Raw genomic sequence first — 19,745 nt, forward strand, 5'->3', positions numbered from 1 at the left:
TCGAACGTGCAATCTGAAATAGGAGAAGATGTGGTTGAAGCAAGGATAAAGATATTCGACACAGGACACTGCTAACATCAATTATAGTTCATTATTTCCCAGGCCCTGAATCGACAAACACTAAGCAGATATGGAAGATTCTACTGAATATATTTGATCTCCTATAAGCAGCCTGGGCACTAGTCACCTTGACTTCTATTTGGTGAAATGGGTAAATCAAAAATAGATCTTAACTACAAGGGGTTAATGTTGAATCAGGGCTCTACCAAAGTGGTGCAAGGAGATAACAGAGTGCCTATAAGCCTAAGCTCTCCGGACATACGGATTTATAGCGACATTAGTACCTTAACTCCATTAAACACCGTGAGGTCTTGTATTTATAATCGCCGGTCAGGATTTCTAGGCCGTAATAGGCCGTTGCGGGGGATGACGGGATCGAGGGGGAACCATAAAAGCCAAGCTCCTCGCTCCCCCAATTCTTGAACATCTCATCTGTAGCTACTTATATCACAATGGTTAAAGTTCTTTTGACTGGTATGTGATTTTAATCTACCATCGGACCTCAATCTAACTATCTGCTTTAGGAGGCAGTGGCTTCATCGCCGCCCACATTGTGGACATTCTGCTACAGCATGGGTATGTTTTAGCCATAAACATACACATGGTTGAAGATTAACAATTTCATTTTAGTTTTGATACAGTTGTTACTGTTCGATCGGAGGAGAAGGGCAAACGGATAATTGAGGCTCACCCTGATGTGTCGAAGGAGAAGCTCTCTTACGTGATTGTCAAAGATGTAGCTAAGGATGGTGCATTTGATGAGGTTAGTAGATCGTTCCCCTAATAGATACACAACTAACGGAAATACAACAGGCCGTCAAATCAAGCCCCCCTTTGACTATGTTCTCCATACCGCATCCCCTTTCCACTTCAATGTTCAGGACCCTGTGAAAGACTTCCTTGACCCGGCCATCAAGGGAACGACCGGTATCTTGAAGGCAATCAAAGAATATGCCCCTACCGTGAAGCGAGTGGTCATCACATCATCTTACGCTGCTATGGTGAACGGCAAGCAGCACCCCAAGGTCTACAGTGAGAAAGAATGGAATCCGTTGACATGGGAGGAGGCGATGGACCACTCGCAAGTTTACCGTGGTAGCAAGGTAGGAAATTTGATGGTCTGTCTAAGTATTTAAGTGCTAATTCAATCTATACAGACTTTTGCGGAGAAAGCAGCTTGGGCCTTTGTCGAGAAGGAGAAGCCAAATTTCGATATTGCTACCATAAATCCACCACTGGTGTTTGGCCCGATCGTTCATTATCTCAACTCTCTTGAGACTATCAACACTTCAAACCAGCGCATCAGGAACCTCATTCAGGGTCAAATGAAGGAGAAAATAGCCCCAACGGGCAACTTCCTGTGCGTAGATGTGCGTGATGTGGCCCTCGCACATGTCAGAGCCATTGAAGTTCCCGAAGCAGGCGGCGAGAGATTCTTTGTCACCACTGGCTTCTTCTCGAACAAGGAACTTGCAGATATTATTCGCGAGACTCACCCCCAGTTAGAGTCTAAGCTACCCCCTGCAGATGCTCCCAGCGACTTCCCGGGAAACATCTTTGGGATTGACAACAATAAGTCGCAAAGGGTCCTTGGGCTCAAATATCGCCCACTGAAGCAAACAGTGTCAGACACCGTTGATTCTCTTCTAGCTGTTGGTGTTTAAACTAGGAGTTGCCTTCGATGTTTTCCGTTTCATAGATCGAGATTGAATTGATAGATACATTGTAGATCCAATATTCTTCTTTGGCAACTACGTATATCGGAGCAATTTTAAGCAACAGATATTATCGAACCCTAGCCGCATTTTGCATCTTATATATAAGAAAGATAATCTACGTAGCAAAGATTGATCAAGGGTCTTTGGTACATTGTATAGATACAAAACTGCGGGCTGGGTCGTTGGGGCTCACCGTACCGCTTTGGCCCGTGTTCTCCGGTCAACTTTTCTCGCGCCAGCTATCCAAGATCACATAGTCAATCCATTAAACAAGATGGCCTCCGCCAGGCTGTCGCCAACGGCGAACTTGCTACGAAAGTCGCGTTTATTCGCACTCCCCAAAACTCTCAATGGCCCCAGTGACCTAACATCGAAAGAATCCGGCACCGCAACTCTGCCTCACCCCATCCGAGCCTCCATCGTTACACCGCAATCATCACTAGCCCGAGGCGATTGGGGACTGAAGCGACCTTTACCGGCCAAGTCGACATCGGAGAAATCATCGAGACCGGTAGTCAGGTTGCACGCCCTCGATACCTATGAACATGTGACCGACTTCGAATCCGCCGCAGATCACACTGTGACCCTCGAGAAGTTCCAGGAGATGCACTTGCCTATGTCTCTCCCCTCCAAAGTCAATTATGCTACAAGTGTTGTGCCAAGGCATCAAAGTCCATTCGAGACGCATCTCGACAACACCGAGACCAGCCAGGGTCTCCAGGAACCGGGTGCTAAACAATTTAGACACACCGGTCCTTGGCTTGCTGGGCAGACGGAGGCAGAGTTCGCAGCATACTTGAAGCAAGTGACCCGCAATAAGCCTGAGCTCCTGAAGAAACTTCGTGAACAGTTTGTTGCCAAGCGTTCTGCTGAGATCCGGAAGCTGGCACAGGATAATGGAGAGGACTTGGACGCTCATCCCGCAATTGTCACCGATGCGGAGTTCAATGCCTACATCAAGACTCTGCGCAATGACCCATTCGCTCTCGGTCCTGTGGTCTTTGATCTACTTGACCTCGCTTCCCCCCTGCCGTTCCCAGCGAGCGTATCGGGCGCAAGTACTATCAATCCCCTGGAACTAAGCTGTCCTCATTCGAATACGCCATCTCAGGACCCCCGAAGACACACCCGTCTGCCGGTCTGTCATACACACGATCACACGCTCTGATCCACAATCATGCCCAGTTTGGCCCACAGGCCCACCAGCGCCCCGTGGAGGCTCGCATCTTGCGCCCCAAGGGCCGCTTTAAGGGACGCATGGCTCGGGCCCTCGCAGGTATCGGTGGTATTGCTGTTGAAGACCTGAATGCCATGACCTTCGTGGAGCAAGGCACACCCCCTGGCCTGACTTTCTTCGATGCATCCATCCCCGGTGGAGGTAAATACTGGGTTACTCCCATCCGGGCTTCGATTGACTCCGACGGCCGTATTGGCCTTTCATCTTATCGCGCGAGTGCAACCGCTAAGGCCCCTTACGGAATCGAAGACCACCACAAGCCGAGCACCTTGACCATCTCCGATGTTGCCACTGCCCCATCCCCGCTGGTCCCAAGATTAGACCGACAGTCATTCGGCCAGCCTCGCTTCCAGCCTTCCACGGAGAACCGTTCCCGGAGACAACCCACGAGGGGGACAGAGGACGTCGCACGCAGCCTTCTCAATAACCTCAACTCTAGGTCATAGGGAAAAGTGAAGTATGGGTGGATGTGCAAGGGATTGTACCATGTATGATAGATTTGGTGCTTGTGTAAAGCTACTTTCATTTTTCTTTTTTGACTATGTCATATAAATCGGATGCATCAATATCAAGTTATTTTCTCAGCGATAATTGGCTTATTTCCCACCGAAATAGAAAATAACAAGACACATGAGTTCACAATAATCGTACACATGAGGAAGGACTTTTAATGTGTTTGCTACCTTCCTAAAACAGCAAGGGCCATCCATCCATCCATGGATGGATCCATATTGGAGAAGATTATATAATCATGGAGAAAAGGTATCTGACACGTGACTTGTAGATTAGGGCCTAGGGCAAGGACCCGCACAGGACTAAGCGAAAGCCTGCTCTCAAACTCATCCAAATCGGCACGACGACACTCGATCTTTCGAACATTCATTCCGCCAGCCAACAACCGCCAAAATGGGTCGCGTCCGTACCAAGACAGTCAAGCGCTCCGCTAAGGTCATCATCGAGCGTTACTACCCCAAGTTGACCCTCGACTTCGAGACCAACAAGCGTATCTGTGATGAGATCGCCATCATTGCTTCCAAGCGTCTTCGCAACAAGGTGAGATTCGATATATTACAACCAACAATCGAGACCTTCAATCCTGATTCGCAATTTCTTCTAGATCGCTGGTTACACTACCCACTTGATGAAGCGCATCCAGCGTGGTCCCGTCCGCGGTATCTCCTTCAAGCTTCAGGAGGAGGAGCGTGAGCGCAAGGATCAGTACGTTCCTGAGGTCTCTGCTCTCGATGTCTCCCAGACCGAGTCCGGCCAGCTCGACGTTGATGCCGACACCAAGGACCTTCTCAAGTCCATGGGCGTAAGTTTTCTCTGCACACTACGACATCTTGGAATATATCTAATATATCTCTACAGTTCGACAACCTCAAGGTCAACGTTGTTGCCGTCAGCCAGCAGCAGCAGGCCGAGCGCCCCCGCCGTTTCGGTCCCCGCTAAATCCAGCGCCCGGAATAACGAAAAAAAAAAGTTCATACCTGGCCTACGGTCGATCCTTGGCGGTTACCCCGACAATGTCTGTTCTGGCTGGCTTTTCGCCCGGCTAGCATGGTTTAGCTTAGTGTGGAGGGCTATTCCTGGATGAGGAATGAATAAACATGATTCTCTTTGAGAAAAGGTGTCGCCGATTCTCCGAAAGGAGATGACGCTCGATTGCCAATTTTTTTTTTCTCGTGTCTACCTATGAGTTAACTCTCTAGGTCGGACTATGTAGGAATTCTTGGACTGGGGGCTACCTCGGTCTAAGTGATTCGAGACCTTTGGTGGTCTGAGTCATGTCTGGATTTATACCTACATATCTATATGTACGTATGAGTCCTGCTGGCCAGCCTATAGCCATACATATGTTCTCTGCGTAGATTGTTCATTACTCATGTGTCAATGTCAACATTGATCGGGTATTAGAAAAGTAGAACGCCGAAAACCCCCATGGAATCCCATCGCAACCTGGCTGGATCAGATCTGATCGAGCAAATCAATGTCTCCATCTTGATCCACGCTTCGATGCTCCCTAGGCACGTATCCTTCAATGGAACCGCCATTTGCATCCTCTGGGCGCATTTGTGGAGCGCCAGGAACCTGTTGAGAACCACGTTGATTCTCTCTGATATTGACGTTAACACGTCCATCCGGACGAATCGTGCTGGTATCACCACGTTCCAAGGCAAGCTCCCGGGACCGATCGCGATTCCCAAGTCCCATGCTCTGCAAATCATCCACAACGGAGGATACACTGCTAGTAGCCGCTGGTGCCTTCAAGCGCTTGGCTCGAGCTTCCTCGAGCAGTAGAATACTCGTGCCCCTTGTGTCACCGGCCCGTCGTTCCCACACAGGCTTCTCGGAAAGCTGCACCCGGATCCAAAGAGCACGCTCGGCGCATGCATCTGAGCACCACTTTTCGACGCGATCCTCGGAAACGATATCGACGCTGCGTCCGCGCCCCCTGGCCCGCTTCCTTTGGGGCCGTATTTAAATTGGAATCCGCCTCCTGGGCCTCTGTCTCGCTTGCGATACTTGCGAGGACATAAAGTGTACCCGCACGAGTCTTCGAAGTTTCGCTCCAATATCAGATTGTCGTAGTCGCTGGGGCGGAATGGAGCTAGCGCATATTTGAATTTTATGGTATCTTCTTGAGACGGTGCGGCAGGGTCGGCTGTCGGGGAGGAAGGGAGCTCGAGGAGCTCAAGAATGCGGTTTAGGATGATATCTTCGGCGTCTTTTTGGGTCTGAATCTGCTGCGCGTGTTCCAGAGCGACTTCGAGGTGCTGCTGAGTTGCACCGGGCCTACCTTCTAGGTATTTGTCTTGCTCTTCTTGTGTAGGATATAGGTATGAAGGTGGGGGTTGCTGGGCATTGACGGCGGCATATGTCTCAGGAAGAGAGGTCTTGAGAGCGTGGCTTGGATTTGACTGTGCCATAACGAATTGAAGCCCTGGAAAAGGTAATTTGAATTAAAAATTGGTTGAGTGGTGAGGTGAGACGAAATAGAGAAGAAAAAAATACCAGCAGAATTCGGGTCCAAAGCGGAAGAGGCAAAAACCCCCCGGGATCCCCAAACATGGGACACTTTCACTGCTGACGTAGGCTTTGGGCATTGACATTATTTGGGATCACATATGTAGCTTGTACATATTGTATATGTTATACTCGGTACACTTGACTATTTCTACAATTTCGATGTATAGACGTTTACCTATATACCTAGCTACCCCTAATCTACTGTTGAAAACAAGTTAGACTACATATATATATAATGTCAGTACGAGTATAAAAATTCTCATATAAACTTGAATTCAACACATTTCCCCCCCATGTGCGTGTTCCCTGGTTGATGTTAGCCGCCGATCGCCCAGTGGAGCCCATTTCCCTCATCCCGCCAAGTGACGACCACCTCTCTACATCCTCCCTACATTTTTTTTTGTCTTTCTAACTCTGTTCTTTTCTTCTCATCTTGTAGTTCTTTGCTGGCCCTGCATAGGGTGTTCGGTTCTCCACGTGAGTGCTTCCGCCGTCCCCCCCCTCATCTCCTGGTCGTAGGCACCCACTCATTGACGTCGTTTCATCTAAGCTGACACCCCATCGTACCACAAGGAATTGATTCGGTTCGCCCTAAATATTGCATACTAAAAGTATTGAAGCTGGCGAATCGCTCTGTACAGAGATTCTAGCGTCATTGCGTCACAGACTCGTTCAACATTCCTCACTCCACACCGATTATCTCAAAGTCTGATCCTCGGACTTGACTTGCCAGATGTCAGGTCCGCCCTTTACGGTCCGCTCGGTCTTCGAGTACGCTTCGGGCCACGATGATGATCTCAACTTCCCGATCGGTCAAATCGTGACCGTCACCGCCCTGGAGGATGACGATTGGTACTACGGCGAATACTCAGACGCCCAGGGGGCCAAGCAGGAGGGCATCTTTCCGAAAAACTTCGTTGAGAAATACGATCCTCCGGCCCCTCCGAGACCATCTCGACCCAGACCCAAAAAGGAGCCCGAGCCGGTGCCAGTCGAGTCCCCCGTGGTCGAAAGCAAGCAGGCTGAGCCCGAGCCCGAGCCAGAGGTGCAGCCCACCGAGGAAGATTATGAGATTGCATCCCCGCAGTCACCTATGCCCCAGTCCCCTCCTTCGCGCGCGACTGCCCCTATAGCAGAAGCTGCATCCTCACCCCCGCAGCCGGCAAAGGCGCCCGCTCCCGCCCCTCCCGTGGCCCCAACTGAATCCGCAGCCAAGGTACCCTCAAAACCTGCGCCCCCAGCTGTAGCAGAGAAGCCTTCGGGGTCCTCGTTCAGGGATCGCATTGCTGCCTTCAATAAACCTGCAGCAGCACCAGTGACGCCATTCAAACCAGGCGGTTCCCAGCCATCCTTCATCAAGAAGCCTTTCGTCGCGCCGCCTCCTAGCCGGGACGCCTACAAGCCTCCACCAAGAGAACCTGCACCCAAGATCTACAAAAGAGACGAGGATCCCGATGTAAAGGAACAAATTGCCCGCGAGCCCCCGGTCTCTGAAAGCCGGCCTGCTCCCGTTGAAGGCGAAGAGGGCGCGGAGGACCAGCCCAAGCCAACTAGTCTGAAAGACCGAATTGCGTTGCTCCAGAAGCAGCAATTAGAGCAAGCTCAGCGTCATGCCGAAGCAGCTCAGAAGAAAGAAAAGCCCTCCCGCCCTGCTCCTAAGAAGTCGATGGATGAACATGTGGCTCCCACAGTCGTCGACGAGGAACAAGAGGCACCCTCTGTCGAAGAATCGACGGCTGTCCGAGATCCTAGTGTTGATACATTGAGGGCTGCAGCCCCTCATGCACAGCCCGTTGCGCCATTCTCGCCTACCCAAGAAGTCGCGAGTGACGCCAATGACGCCGACTACTCCGCTGCTGCAGACTCCGAGGATGCAGGCGAAACATCCACTAGTAAGGATGACGAGGAAGATCAGCCTCAGCCTCGTCCCGTCGCCCAGCGTCAGCCGTCGACTCGCGCAGTCGAGCAACCTCGTCCGGTCTCCCAGCGTCAACAGTCGACTCGCGCAGTCGAGCAAACTGCCGTGGCAAACGTTGAAGACGAGGGCGAAGCAGAAGAAGAGGAAGAGGAGGAAATGGATCCCGAAACCAAGCGCAGAATGGAACTGCGTGAGCGAATGGCCAAGATGAGCGGCGGCATGGGTATGATGGGTCTCTTTGGCCCGCCTGCTGGAGGTATGCCAGGCATGTCTGGTGCCGCTGGTGCTCGCAAGCCCAAGACTCCCGGCGAGTCAGAGAAGAGGCTTGGGGAGCTTGAATCTGAGCCCACTTCGCCTGCCAATGCGCCCCCGGTTCCTATGATTCCCCTTCCTGGAATGAACGTGGCTAGCAAGCCGGTGCCTCCTTCTACTGAAGTGGAGAAGGAAGAGGAGGAGCCTTTGGCAACTCCTCTCGCGGAACAACACTCTGCACGTGAGGTGCCAGACGTCGAGGATGTCATCCACGAAGGTGCACAGCCTCGTGCCTCTATTGATCGTCCGGTCCCGGCACCCCCATCCCAAGGTAAGATATTCTCCAGCAGTCTAATGCATGATTTCAAGTCCTGATATTCGCAGATCGTTCGGCGCCTCCTCCGCCTCCTCGAGAGTCAAGACCCGTCCCCACTGTCCCGGGTGAGCCACCGGCTTCCCCGCCACCAGTTCCTGCAGGTAAGTACCTAGACCCTGAACCGATTTACCTGACGTGGGGCGTTGACGATGATATACAGGTCGACCAGTTCCTCCTCTACCACGGCCCACAACTGCCGACAATGGTGACGAGTCTGATGATGAATTGTCGGTTCACACATCTAGTCTGTCGTTGGATACCTCGGCTGCTCCACCGGCCGTGCCTGCACCTGCGATACCTGATCAGATTGACTCTCGCCGTGCCGAAACATATGACCCCGTGTCCTCTGCCGCTTCAACCCCTGCGGCTGAGAAGAGAGCTAGTCGTCTGCCACCCCCCATTCCAGTCAATCCACCCATGCCACCATTGCAGGGCCGCGCTCCCCCGCCCCCGCCCCCAGACCAGCTCCGTCGCCGATCTACCGCTGATAGTCGCATAAGTGCGTTATCTCCTCGACAAGCTGGAGAAGAAGCGGAAGGGGAAGTGACTGAATATGATGGAGATTACGACACCGATATCGCATCGGGAGTGAAACACAAGGATGCTCTGAAAGCCCACGAACGTGACTCCAGCTTTGACGAGGGTATTACCACCGACGACCATTCCATCCAGTCCCCGCGCAGCCCCCAGGAATCCCGGCATCCCCCACCACCTCCACCCACGGCTCCCAGGGCAGTTCCGCCTCCACCCCCAAATCAGCCGCCCCGGAATGCCCGTGCGTCTATTGACACACCTAGGGGACCGCCTCCTCCTCCCCCGCACAGAGATCCCGTCAGCGATGATGATGCTGAGTATGACCCTTTCAACTACTCCGCTCCCCGACATGGTCTCCCCACTTCTCCGCCTCTCCCGCTCGGTCGCCCAGAGGCTCCTCCTCCTTTCCCACCGCAACAAGCGGCCGATGAATACGACGATCTCTATGATGCACCCCCCGTGCAGAGCCCGGGAAAAGAAAGACCCTCTCCTTTGCATGAGAAGCGTCTTTCACTGGCGCCTCTGCCTTCCCAAAGCCAGGCTTCGGGTTTGCCATCTCCGTCCGCAGCCCGAACCCAGCGCGCATCTATGGATCTTCTAAGAAATCAGCCTAACGTTCGTCGGTCTATGGATGTTTCTCGCCCCTCTATTGACCAAGGCTACATCGCCACCGATGTTGATTTCGCCGAGTATACCCTCTGGTGGACTAAACCCAACACCCCGCCTCCAGCGTTCCAGAATCGCACTGATCTGCTTTTCGAGGTCGAGGAGACTTCATCCACAAACCGTGGCGGCAAAACAACAGTCTCGAAGGATGTCTATATCCTGTTCCTCGATTACTCCCAGACAGTCTTGAATGTCCAATTTGACCCCAAGAACCCTGCGGATGCTTCTTTCGAGCAACGTCATGAACCCCCACCGCTCCCGCTTCGCCAGGATCAGCTCGAGCAGGCTCATATTCAGCTTGGAACGCGAATCTCGGAAGCCGTCAACTCGATCCAAAACTCTACTGTTGGAGATGGCACTCCCTTCGGGCTGGTCCAGCACCTACTCAATCCTCTTTCGGACGCGCTGCTTCCTGTGGGGACCCGCGGATACGGTGCCTCGGTCTATTCCAACCTGGCCAATGCCTCCGTGTCCCAGAACGACGAAATCCGCGCCGGTGACATTGTCAGCTTCCGCAATGCCCGATTCCAGGGCCACCGCGGCACCATGCACCAGAAATACAGCGCCGAGGTTGGAAAGCCCGACCACGTCGGCATCGTGGTCGATTGGGATGGCACAAAGAAGAAGATCCGAGCCTGGGAGCAAGGCCGCGAGAGTAAGAAGGTCAAGATGGAGAGCTTCAAGCTAAACGACCTCCGCAGTGGCGAATGCAAGGTGTGGCGAGTGATGCCCCGTAGCTGGGTGGGCTGGGAAGCCAGTAAGTAACTGGACGATAGGATTCTGGTCTGAGACTTCACCCTTTTTGTTGCAGTTGCGCTATGAGCAGACGACCCTTTCTTTTGTGTTTTTTGCTTGCCCCTTCTAGATTGGGTGGGATCATGTATGAATGAAAAGGAGCCTCCTTTCTCCCCTGTCTTCTATATTTTTCTCCCTTTTCTCTTTTCTTGTCCTGCTCCCCTCTTGTGAAACATCTGGACTTGGTGTGGTAATATGAGATGGGAAATGGTGGTCCCCGTTTGATGGAGAGTTGAGCGAGCGTGCAGCTTTTCGTTTTTTTGTTAATGGTACATCTTGCATGATTCTATCCGAGCAAACTATGAGATACTATTCTCTTTCGGTCTATAAATTGCCACAGGTTAGAAATTATTGTATATCTTTGTATGGATTCCTAGGCCAATGACGACTATCCTGTACCAGATCCTATTCAACTTTACAATCAAATTCTCCGTACGAAATATGTTGTAGTCCAGGTTGTCGTAATTAGGGCTTACATATTCATCGAGCTAAGTCAATAAGCCCAGTTCCTCGTGTGTTCTAGAATCCAACGCCCCGTCTGAAGTAAATTAATCCTAAAATTCCACTGACGCTAAGAAAGTCTTTTTTGATTAACGGATCGAGTTCGAACAGCCAAACCCAACTGCCGACTCCACCACTTCGTAGACTCTCGAGTCAAACCAGAGCCTCGAACTCGGTCCAGTTATGATCCTACTCCCCGGATTGATATATGCTGTACATCGTACAATGACCCCGGTACCCGCTAGATAACGAGGCAATGAGCGGGATCGCCCTTGGCCACATCGAGAAACTGGGGGGCTGCCCCGGTCTCAGTAACCCCTCATCACCGGCAAGAGGGGGCTCCAATTATAACGTTCTTTTAGTTTTGTTGAGTTTCCACCGGCTACCATATTGGTGGAAGTTCCTGGACCTCTCCGGCTCGTACTCCGGATAGATATTCGCGATCGGTTCCTGGAATCCGGATCGCAGATATCGGATATCAGATTTTTCTTGCATTCTCGAAGCATAGATTAATGCAAGGTTACAATATACGAAGTATACTACCGGTGGTTAAGTAGTGTGGTGTATGGCACATTATATTTAGGAATTTTTAAGGCAAGTGACATGTCCAATGTCGGAGATTTTCGTTTTTTATCAAAAAAGAAATGAAATCAAACTTTTTTGGCTACGAGGATTGGCCCGGAGTGCTTAAGCCCCGGTTAGATCCATGGATGCTTTTGTATCTCTGATCCGTTGAGTTTACATCAATCCAATCAATTCTAGATCTTACTATATTTTATAGTATTGAACCTTGGAAAACTTCAAGAGACCTTCAAATGTGTACATGAAAAAGAAACCCGGAGCCGAAGCGTTAGATTACTATCCGCATTGGGACTAGTCAGGGGTATACCAACCAAGACCGGACGGTTTACCATTTCTTTTTTGGCTACATAATATAAGCCTAACTCTTTCTAGTCAACCTCGGAAGTTTCAAAAGCTTGTAGGCGGGGCCTTCCCAAACGGCTGTCAAGCCTAGCCAAAACGTATCTGAAGCGCTAAAGAAGTTTTCTTTTTTTTTTTTCTTTTGGCTTTGGTCGTTTGCTTTTCTCTATTTCATACCCACAGTGATAAAATCATTTTCAATACTATATTGGATAAGAAAAAATCGATTCCTGGGTCAAGTGGAGAGTACCTAGACTCTATCGGGGATTCTACCATGGTTCAACTTTCTCCAATTTAGGAAGTCGGAAGCCATACTCCGTAGAGAGTTGAACCATTGTCCTGCACGCTGTAGAGGTCCTGCAGTGTCGGAACATTCATGAATCCAGGCCTATATTGCAGTGACCTTATATTGTGGCTGTACGACACGCAAAGCCGTATTTTCAATGTATTGTTCTATTGATTATGATCTCGACTCTCCCAATATCTAACTTTATTGCATATTGCAGTACGGAGTATGGCATGTCTGATTAGCCTACCCCAGCTATGTTCTACAGAGATACTAATGAATTTCCCTTGCCGGCTACGAAGCAAGGAGTGCAATGGGCTTTGTGTGTGACCCTATCTCCTCTGAGAACTTGGATGAACTACGAACACCAGATCAAAATCCTCTGGAATGCAGTAATGGGACGATCTTTGTGTTTCCCGTGTCCAGGCCGGAACTATCTTAGCGAGTGTTTTTTTCCCTGATTTTACGGAGTCCCCCGGTTTCAGAAGACAACATACATCATGAAATTGGGAATTAACCACATGCCCGACCTATCCCGCAGTTAGGGTGGCGTTCAGCCCCAGGTTCCACCCGGAAGCGAGACAAGATGTGATCCTTAACATTTCATTTTTATTTTACGCAAGGGGTGAAACCAATTACAGTAATTTTGTGAGATTGGTACTTACTATTTAGAGGAATCTGAGCTGTTCGCTTAAGTAACTGTACCATACCATACCTACACTGGACCATGGATGCAATCTCGGGAAGCCCCTTGATGCCTCATGAGTATACAAATAAACAGAACATGTACAATAAGTACATATGTAAAACTACCATAAACAGATATAAAAAAACATATAGAAGAGTTAATATCGATCGACTGGTGGACACCAATTTGGGACGATCTTCTAGATCCCTTTTTTTACAATTTTTTTTTTCTGGTATGCCGCTAAGAGAGAGTTACAGTTCTGGATCCATTGCAAATCTCCCCTCCCATCGCATTCTTCGCGTCAATTTCCCCAGTCACTCTTTCTTGACCTATTTCCTTCTCGACTAACTCTGCTTATTGCTTTTTTCTTTCTTTTTGCTGTGCTCTGTCAATCCCTGCTAAATACGTTGATTGGCCTTGGATCCGGACCATTCACGGTACACGGCTTGAACTTGGCATTCCTTGCGCCTATTCTCTTCAGGAGACATTTCTCTCCCTGATCTCAATCTGCAATCATTGTTGCACTTGAAGGTCATGCCTCTCATTTCATTCTCTGGATAAGGATATCCAGTGAGTCACTTTGAAGGCATTGAGCCAAACCGGGACACTGATCAACTCTCAAGCTACTACTACACACTCGCTGGACTTATCAACATTTATTCACGTTATTTTAAATATTACCCAATCGCATTCATTCCTTTCCTATTACGGGGCCTCGAGCCTACCATCCATGATGAATCGATTCCGCAAACACAAGAAGGCGAAGGAGCCCGAGGATCAAGAAGGGGCCTCGTCAGGATTCAGCCTGAAGCCATCGAAGAAGAAGGAGACACCAGAACCCAAACCAGATTTCGATCTATCAGCCGCACTGCCCTCGACAGACAACTTCCGCACCAGTCTGCTAATGCCCAAGTTGTCCGCTCGATTTAGCATGCTGAAGGAACAGGACGACCCACTATCCATGCTAGGAAAGGCCAGTGACGATAGCGTGTTATTTCCTAAGCGCGCTTCTCGACTCAATTTGTTCGGCCACAGCCCCGCCATGCTGGCAGATATCGACGAGGTTTGCTCCAACGACGGTAGCCGACCCTCCCTTGCACTCGACCGCAGTGGTTCTTTTGCTTCCGGTGGGGATGGATATGGCACAGACGATGACCGATCCCAGGGGGCAGTATGATGAGCAGAGCCCGTCGCGCCGAGGGCAATAATCTGTTCGGAGGTCGCCAAAAGATTTACAAGATCCCGGTTAGATCGCCAGTGGGAACAACCCCCGATGCGCCAGAGGGTGGTCAACGGACCATGGGAAAGCCGGTATACGACCACGACATGAACCTATCTGCTTTTCAGCGGTTGCGCCTCAAGGAGAAGGAAGAGAGAACGGCGGAGGCCGCCCGGGAATCTGGATATGCCGCCTCAACTGCTTCCTCTAACAGCCGAGCCACATACTCCTCCACCGCATCTGGACCTCTGTCAACAGTTCCCACATCAACTGCAGCAACCTCGGCCGACGAGTCGCCGTTGAATACATCTCAATCTCCAATGACTGGTTATCCCTTCCCCGAAACCCATCCGGAGGCCCCTCGACCCGGTCCTGGGATGTCTACCCCGCGCAATGGTTCAATCCGTACCCGTCGTCTTTACGGACAAGGATTGACCCAGGCTGCTCAGAACCAGCAGAACTCGACCTTGAACCGCCTGGAGAGTCTGAGTCGCCAGCGGGCTGGAACTCCAGACCTCCCCTCTTTGAACCGCAACTACTCCAGAAGTGCCACCAACCTGCGGGGCCGCCTGCAAAAGCTTGCGATTGTCGAGCCACCTTCTAGCTCACAGCCAACTAGCCCACCTTCATCCGCAACGTCCCCGAAGCCCCGCATGTCCGGAGAAGCTGCACTCAGAGACCGGCTATCCCCTACAGCGGCAACGTTTGGGGCTCCTCCCTTGAGCCCACCCACAAGCGAGAATGACGAGGGTTCATCGCTGTTGGCCGCATCACTTCACCCAGAAGATCACGGAAAGGCTACAGCTATGGGCTTGTTCAACCGGCCTACCACTGGCTTCGATGAGCAGGCATTCTCCCGCCGCCAACTTCAAATGCACCAGGGACGAGAGACCCCGCCTCCACGCCGTGCATCACCTCCGCGCCGACCTCTGCCTGCAGAGCCCGTAGGCCGTGCTCGGGGACTATCCAAGTCCAGTTATCGTTCCCGAGCAGGGTCCGCCTCGTCTCACTATAGTAGTGATGCGCATCGCGGCATCGATCATTCTTGTGCGTCCAGCGTTGAGGCTTCTCCTTTCAGACCTGGGGTGAGGACTTTCTATGCCAACTCAAGTGCTAGCGAGTCCGGCGATGAAGGAGAGAACCGGTCTTCGCGCGAAACCCCTTCTGCAGCTGCACTGACCAGCGAGTACGGCCCGCCGCTTCAGCACTCGACTGTAGCATCTAACAAATCATCAACTCCCACGAAGGATCACCTGGAAACGCTCCCCGAAGTGAGATACTCCGATCTAGGTGATCTTAGACCCATCAACGAGAACGACCTTGATTTCACAATGTCACCCCCTGAAACCAGTGATAACACACCCAAGAGGCCTGACTCGCCAACCCTGCAGCCAGATCAAGGCTTTAGTGGAATGGGGGGAATGGTTCGATCTCACCTGCGTCAGGAAAGTGACAGATCTTCCATCTTCCCTCCCCCTTCACCTCACCAGAACGATAGCTATTTCCCGAAAATGGCGGCCCAGAAAGCGACTCCCCAGCCACCGGCCGCTCCTCCCAAGGTAGCACAACCTCCCGAAGAGAATCGGCCATCATCAGAAACACGCCCAGGAACCTCGAGCTCGCAATCTCCTTCTGGAGATTCTGCGGAGGGCACGGGTTCTCGAAACAGCGAAGAGTCATCCGCACCTGGGACTATTGCCGACACAGCTTCTGTATCGAACGGCTCTTCCTGGAGGGAGGAATTAGAACTTCATCATCGTCGTCATGGGAGTACAGAGACCCAAAGGGAGCGGGAGGAATTTGCCATCGAACTGGCAGAGAGGCGTAGAAAGGTGCAGGAGAAGCTGCGAAGTGTTGCTGAGAACGAAAGTCGATCCAGCAGCCCCACTCCTGGCCGGTCAACTCCGGACTTATCCCGGACTGGTAATGCATTTGCCATATTGAAGCAAAAGTCGAGTAAACAGGCTGGCGGGAAGCCGGATCAGAAGAAGCTGTTCGGTTATGTCGGTGGCAATTCGTCCACGCCTGCTCTCTCTTCAGATGACTCGTGGCGTGAAGAGGAGCGGCCCTCTTTCAACTTCGGCCGGCACTCCAACTCCAGCTCTCCACATATTGGATCGGAGCGTTCGCTCAGGTCTCGTATGCCATCTATGAGCCGCGATAACAGCTACGAAGACTCGCGTGAGTCCAGCCGCAGCCGCGGTCACTCGCCTTTCCGAGACCAGAGAGATCGTGCAGGCTCGGATGCATCAGGCCGCTCTAAGAGTCGAACCAGACTTCGCGAACGTGATGACCTTGAAACTGTGGATGAGGGTTCAATCATTGCACATGAGAATTTCGTTGCTCCTGAGGGCTATGAGCCTCCCATGCCTGCCTCGCGCCCTACGTCGAGTCGTCCATCAGCAGAAATGTCTGACTCTGTGAACTTCGACCGCACTCCCTCTACCGCTTCGGGCAGACACCGCAGTACCAGCCGATCCGGTACGCCTAGCTTCCAATACGAGCGGCCATTCCAGTTCTCGCAGTCCAACACATCCTCAATCATCGGTGCTTCGCCCCGGGCCCCGCCTGCAGCCCCGGCCTACTCTGCCAATGCCACTCCTCCGTTGAACGAAATGCCGGAATACAGCTCGTCTACATCCCTGGCTTCTGCTTCCAGCAGCTCCCAGATTCCCCAACGTGGTTTGGGACACGGCTCCCTCCTAAAGCGCCCTGTGAACAAAAAGCAAATCTCCGAGCCTACCTTTGTCTCATCCACATCCGATGTCCCTCTGGTCGGTCTGCCACCCGGATCCGCGCTGCCTTCACCCATCAGCCCACCTCCAGTGCCACCTATGAACCCCCGCCGTCGCCGTGGAACCGCCACCCAAACCATTTTGGGTGCGTTCAAGAGCGATAAGAGCGACAAGAACGACTTGTCGCGGGTCACTTCCCCCGTCCCGAGCGCCGCAGAAGAACAAAGCGGTTTCCCAGATGAAGAGAAACGCCCGCGTTCCCGCAACCGTCTCCACAAGACTTCAAGCGATGGCGGCAACCTGAATGGGCGCGCACGCCAGGGATCCATGCCTGGCTCTCCGCCGGCTGTTCCTCAATACCCGCCTCCTGCCATACCCGTCGATGGAGGCATGTTCTAGATATCTCTTCCCTTTTTACTCTTTATACCATTCACCTTGCCTTAACCTAGGCTCTCCTTATTCCCTTGGTTTCTCATTTACCTACACCCACTCTACCTACCATTCCCTACACACCCTCTTCCGGGCCTTTTCTTCTCTTCTCTGTCCCATCTTCCCTCCCTGGGCTCTCTTATCATTTCTGCTGTGACGACTAGATACCATTCGGTGCATTTGAGCGTCTCATGTCTACTTTCGATCTTTTCTTTCTTTTCCTTTTTGATATAAACACTTTTGAGCTGGATTTTCATCTTCAATGTATGTACCCTATTTTTTTTCAATTTCAATAGATATACCACTCGCTATACTAGCTGTTTACGGTCTTGTAGATTGCTCAAATTAGACGTAGAGTTTTCCCTCTTTGTAAGTGGTTTCGGTTTTCAACAAAAGCTAGTTATATATATTCTTCATGTGGTACAAGATATCGAACTTTGCGGACGATGACTGATTATAGTCGACCTCGAAGATTGACTATTGAAGAGTTATCCACCCTGTTGGACGCGGTTGAAAAGTATGGAAATGGTATATATTTGCTTCATCTAATCTAGAATCATACATTTTCATTGCAATTCGTTCAAGCTTTCTCCACTGCCGTCTTGAGGTATCCCAAGACCCTCTCAACAAGCCACTTCCGCGGCTCAGCTTGGTCATCATTACTCAAAGCATGGGAAGCATTAGGAATAACACCAGTGTGCTTTTCATCCCAAATCTGATATTTGCCATCATGGTCAGTAGCCTTCTGCCACCTAGCCAGCATCTTGTCCTTATCCACCCAATCAGGAATGGATTGATCCTTTCCAGAGATCAATACCATGAGCTTATGATTCAACAGACCCCGCTCCTGAATCATACCAAAGGTAGTCATAAAGTGCTCATCGCTCAGATCCGAGCTGAACAGATCATCCTCTCCAGGCAACTGGGGACTCTCAGGACTAACAAGACTTAAGAATCTTCGGCAGCTAATTGGGGTATTGGCAGGATAAATCATCGAAGTCAACGAGAGAGGCAGCATGGTATCATGAGGCTTTCCCTCAGCAACAGCCGCCTTCGCCAGCGCCTCCATCTCATCATATACAGCACGAGCCTTCTCAGGCGTGGTATCACCGATTCCCCATTTCAAGACGCAGAAGATGGCCTCACGATCAGAAACGGGCGCTTGCATGATTGCGCCGTCCAGCACGGGGCGCGTGATATGTTCGATATCGGCGTCGAAGGCTGGGATTTTTGTGTGGGGGTTTGATTGGGACAGGTAGTGCAGGACGCACTGACTGCCCGTGGAATGGCCCATCATCGCGATCTTGCCACCGCCGAATTTATCGGCCTTGTAGCTTTTGATGTATTCGAGACATTGGGCGATCTCGTTCGTATCACGGTCGAGATGTCCAACGCCCCATGATTGGTAGGAGGAGGTGAGGTTTAGTGTGAAGAGAGACCATTCTGAGTTTTGTAATGCGCGCGCGAGATCGGCCATGTAGGATGTTGTTGCGAGGCCGTCGCCGAGTCCTCCCACGAAGAGGAGACTGTGTGGTTGGCGGACGGTGCTGGAGGCATATTCGAATGTGACGAGAGTTTCGGTCTACGCGATCAATTGTTAGTTGTAATTCGAGTGATATCATTGACAGCTGTGCAGTTACATACGTAGTGGTGCAGAATACCGGGAAGACCTCCCTTAGGCCAGAACTTAGACATGTTGGTGAGTGAGTGAGTGTGTGGTGGGGTAGTGTGTAGGTATCAATTAAAGGGGAAAACTTTCTAGGAGCTGGAGAGGGCCTTCGGGATGGGGTTTTTTCTTTAATCAAACAAATTGCCGAGACCGGCTTTGTGTCTTTTCGCCATGACGGTATGTGGACAAATTTGTCGGTTAGTCTGAACCGAATAACTCGATCCACAGGGTGAACTGTTTCAGGCCATCTTATCAATCTGATTAAACCGAGGTAAGCCGAAATATTAGGTAACAAGTCTCACATCCATGGAATTGTTTAGTGCCAAGGTCAAAGCTACGGAAGGAAAAGGGTATACATTTTGAGGAAATTATATGAATGTCTTGAATTAGGTATTTCAGTATACCCGTTTAGGTAATACTGAGTATCATAACACACCTGTATGTTATTCAATACATTGGTATGTATTTAATAATAACGGTAAATACGACAATCAGATCATGTACGATGTACATACTGTCTCCGCTAGTATGGCCAAAAAATACAAGAAGCTTCGGAAATAAAGATAGACCAATTAAACTCCACCGTTGAGACTAAAGCTGTGGTTCACATGCAGGTTAGTCGGAACTAGCCGTTATAGGTAAGATCAACGGATCTGATTAGATTGATTGGCTGGAAGCAGGAGAATCTGATTAGATTGCCCCCTCTGAAAA

At 50.9% G+C, this 19,745-nt stretch overlaps 7 protein-coding genes across 7 annotated transcripts; 5 read left to right on the top strand and 2 right to left on the bottom strand.

Annotated features, from left to right (window-relative positions):
• Window positions 1-512: 512 nt before the first annotated feature.
• On the top strand, window positions 513-1,724 carry N7517_005176 (SDR family oxidoreductase; the record flags this gene model as incomplete). Its single annotated transcript, XM_056722906.1, has 5 exons — window positions 513-534; window positions 585-636; window positions 691-827; window positions 874-1,163; window positions 1,218-1,724. 5 exons carry the CDS (start codon window positions 513-515, stop codon window positions 1,722-1,724), a joined length of 1,008 nt encoding a protein of 335 aa, XP_056579156.1.
• Window positions 1,725-2,052: 328 nt separating this feature from the next.
• On the top strand, window positions 2,053-3,461 carry N7517_005177 (mitochondrial 37S ribosomal protein bS1m; the record flags this gene model as incomplete). The annotated part of the gene is made up of 2 exons (XM_056722907.1): window positions 2,053-2,916; window positions 2,964-3,461. 2 exons carry the CDS (start codon window positions 2,053-2,055, stop codon window positions 3,459-3,461), a joined length of 1,362 nt encoding a protein of 453 aa, XP_056579157.1.
• Window positions 3,462-3,921: 460 nt separating this feature from the next.
• Window positions 3,922-4,467, top strand: N7517_005178 (40S ribosomal protein eS17; the record flags this gene model as incomplete). Its single annotated transcript, XM_056722908.1, has 3 exons — window positions 3,922-4,068; window positions 4,133-4,330; window positions 4,387-4,467. 3 exons carry the CDS (start codon window positions 3,922-3,924, stop codon window positions 4,465-4,467), a joined length of 426 nt encoding a protein of 141 aa, XP_056579158.1.
• Window positions 4,468-4,983: 516 nt separating this feature from the next.
• Window positions 4,984-5,945, bottom strand: N7517_005179 (Rtr1/RPAP2 family protein phosphatase; the record flags this gene model as incomplete). The annotated part of the gene is made up of 2 exons (XM_056722909.1): window positions 4,984-5,482; window positions 5,542-5,945. The coding sequence occupies 2 exons, from the start codon at window positions 5,943-5,945 to the stop codon at window positions 4,984-4,986; spliced, it is 903 nt and encodes a 300-aa protein (XP_056579159.1).
• Window positions 5,946-6,778: 833 nt separating this feature from the next.
• N7517_005180 (SH3 domain protein) lies at window positions 6,779-10,556 on the top strand (the record flags this gene model as incomplete). The annotated part of the gene is made up of 3 exons (XM_056722910.1): window positions 6,779-8,546; window positions 8,600-8,692; window positions 8,752-10,556. The coding sequence occupies 3 exons, from the start codon at window positions 6,779-6,781 to the stop codon at window positions 10,554-10,556; spliced, it is 3,666 nt and encodes a 1,221-aa protein (XP_056579160.1).
• A 3,156-nt stretch (window positions 10,557-13,712) lies between these two features.
• N7517_005181 (uncharacterized protein) lies at window positions 13,713-17,335 on the top strand (the record flags this gene model as incomplete). Its single annotated transcript, XM_056722911.1, has 2 exons — window positions 13,713-14,094; window positions 14,148-17,335. The coding sequence occupies 2 exons, from the start codon at window positions 13,713-13,715 to the stop codon at window positions 17,333-17,335; spliced, it is 3,570 nt and encodes a 1,189-aa protein (XP_056579161.1).
• A 610-nt stretch (window positions 17,336-17,945) lies between these two features.
• Window positions 17,946-19,060, bottom strand: sidJ (putative siderophore biosynthesis lipase/esterase; the record flags this gene model as incomplete). The annotated part of the gene is made up of 2 exons (XM_056722912.1): window positions 17,946-18,947; window positions 19,010-19,060. 2 exons carry the CDS (start codon window positions 19,058-19,060, stop codon window positions 17,946-17,948), a joined length of 1,053 nt encoding a protein of 350 aa, XP_056579162.1.
• Window positions 19,061-19,745: the final 685 nt, after the last annotated feature.

Source organism: Penicillium concentricum (genome assembly GCF_028827145.1).
Source record: "Penicillium concentricum strain IBT 3081 chromosome Unknown utg000002l_segment0_segment0, whole genome shotgun sequence".
NCBI classification, from domain to species: domain Eukaryota; kingdom Fungi; phylum Ascomycota; class Eurotiomycetes; order Eurotiales; family Aspergillaceae; genus Penicillium; species Penicillium concentricum.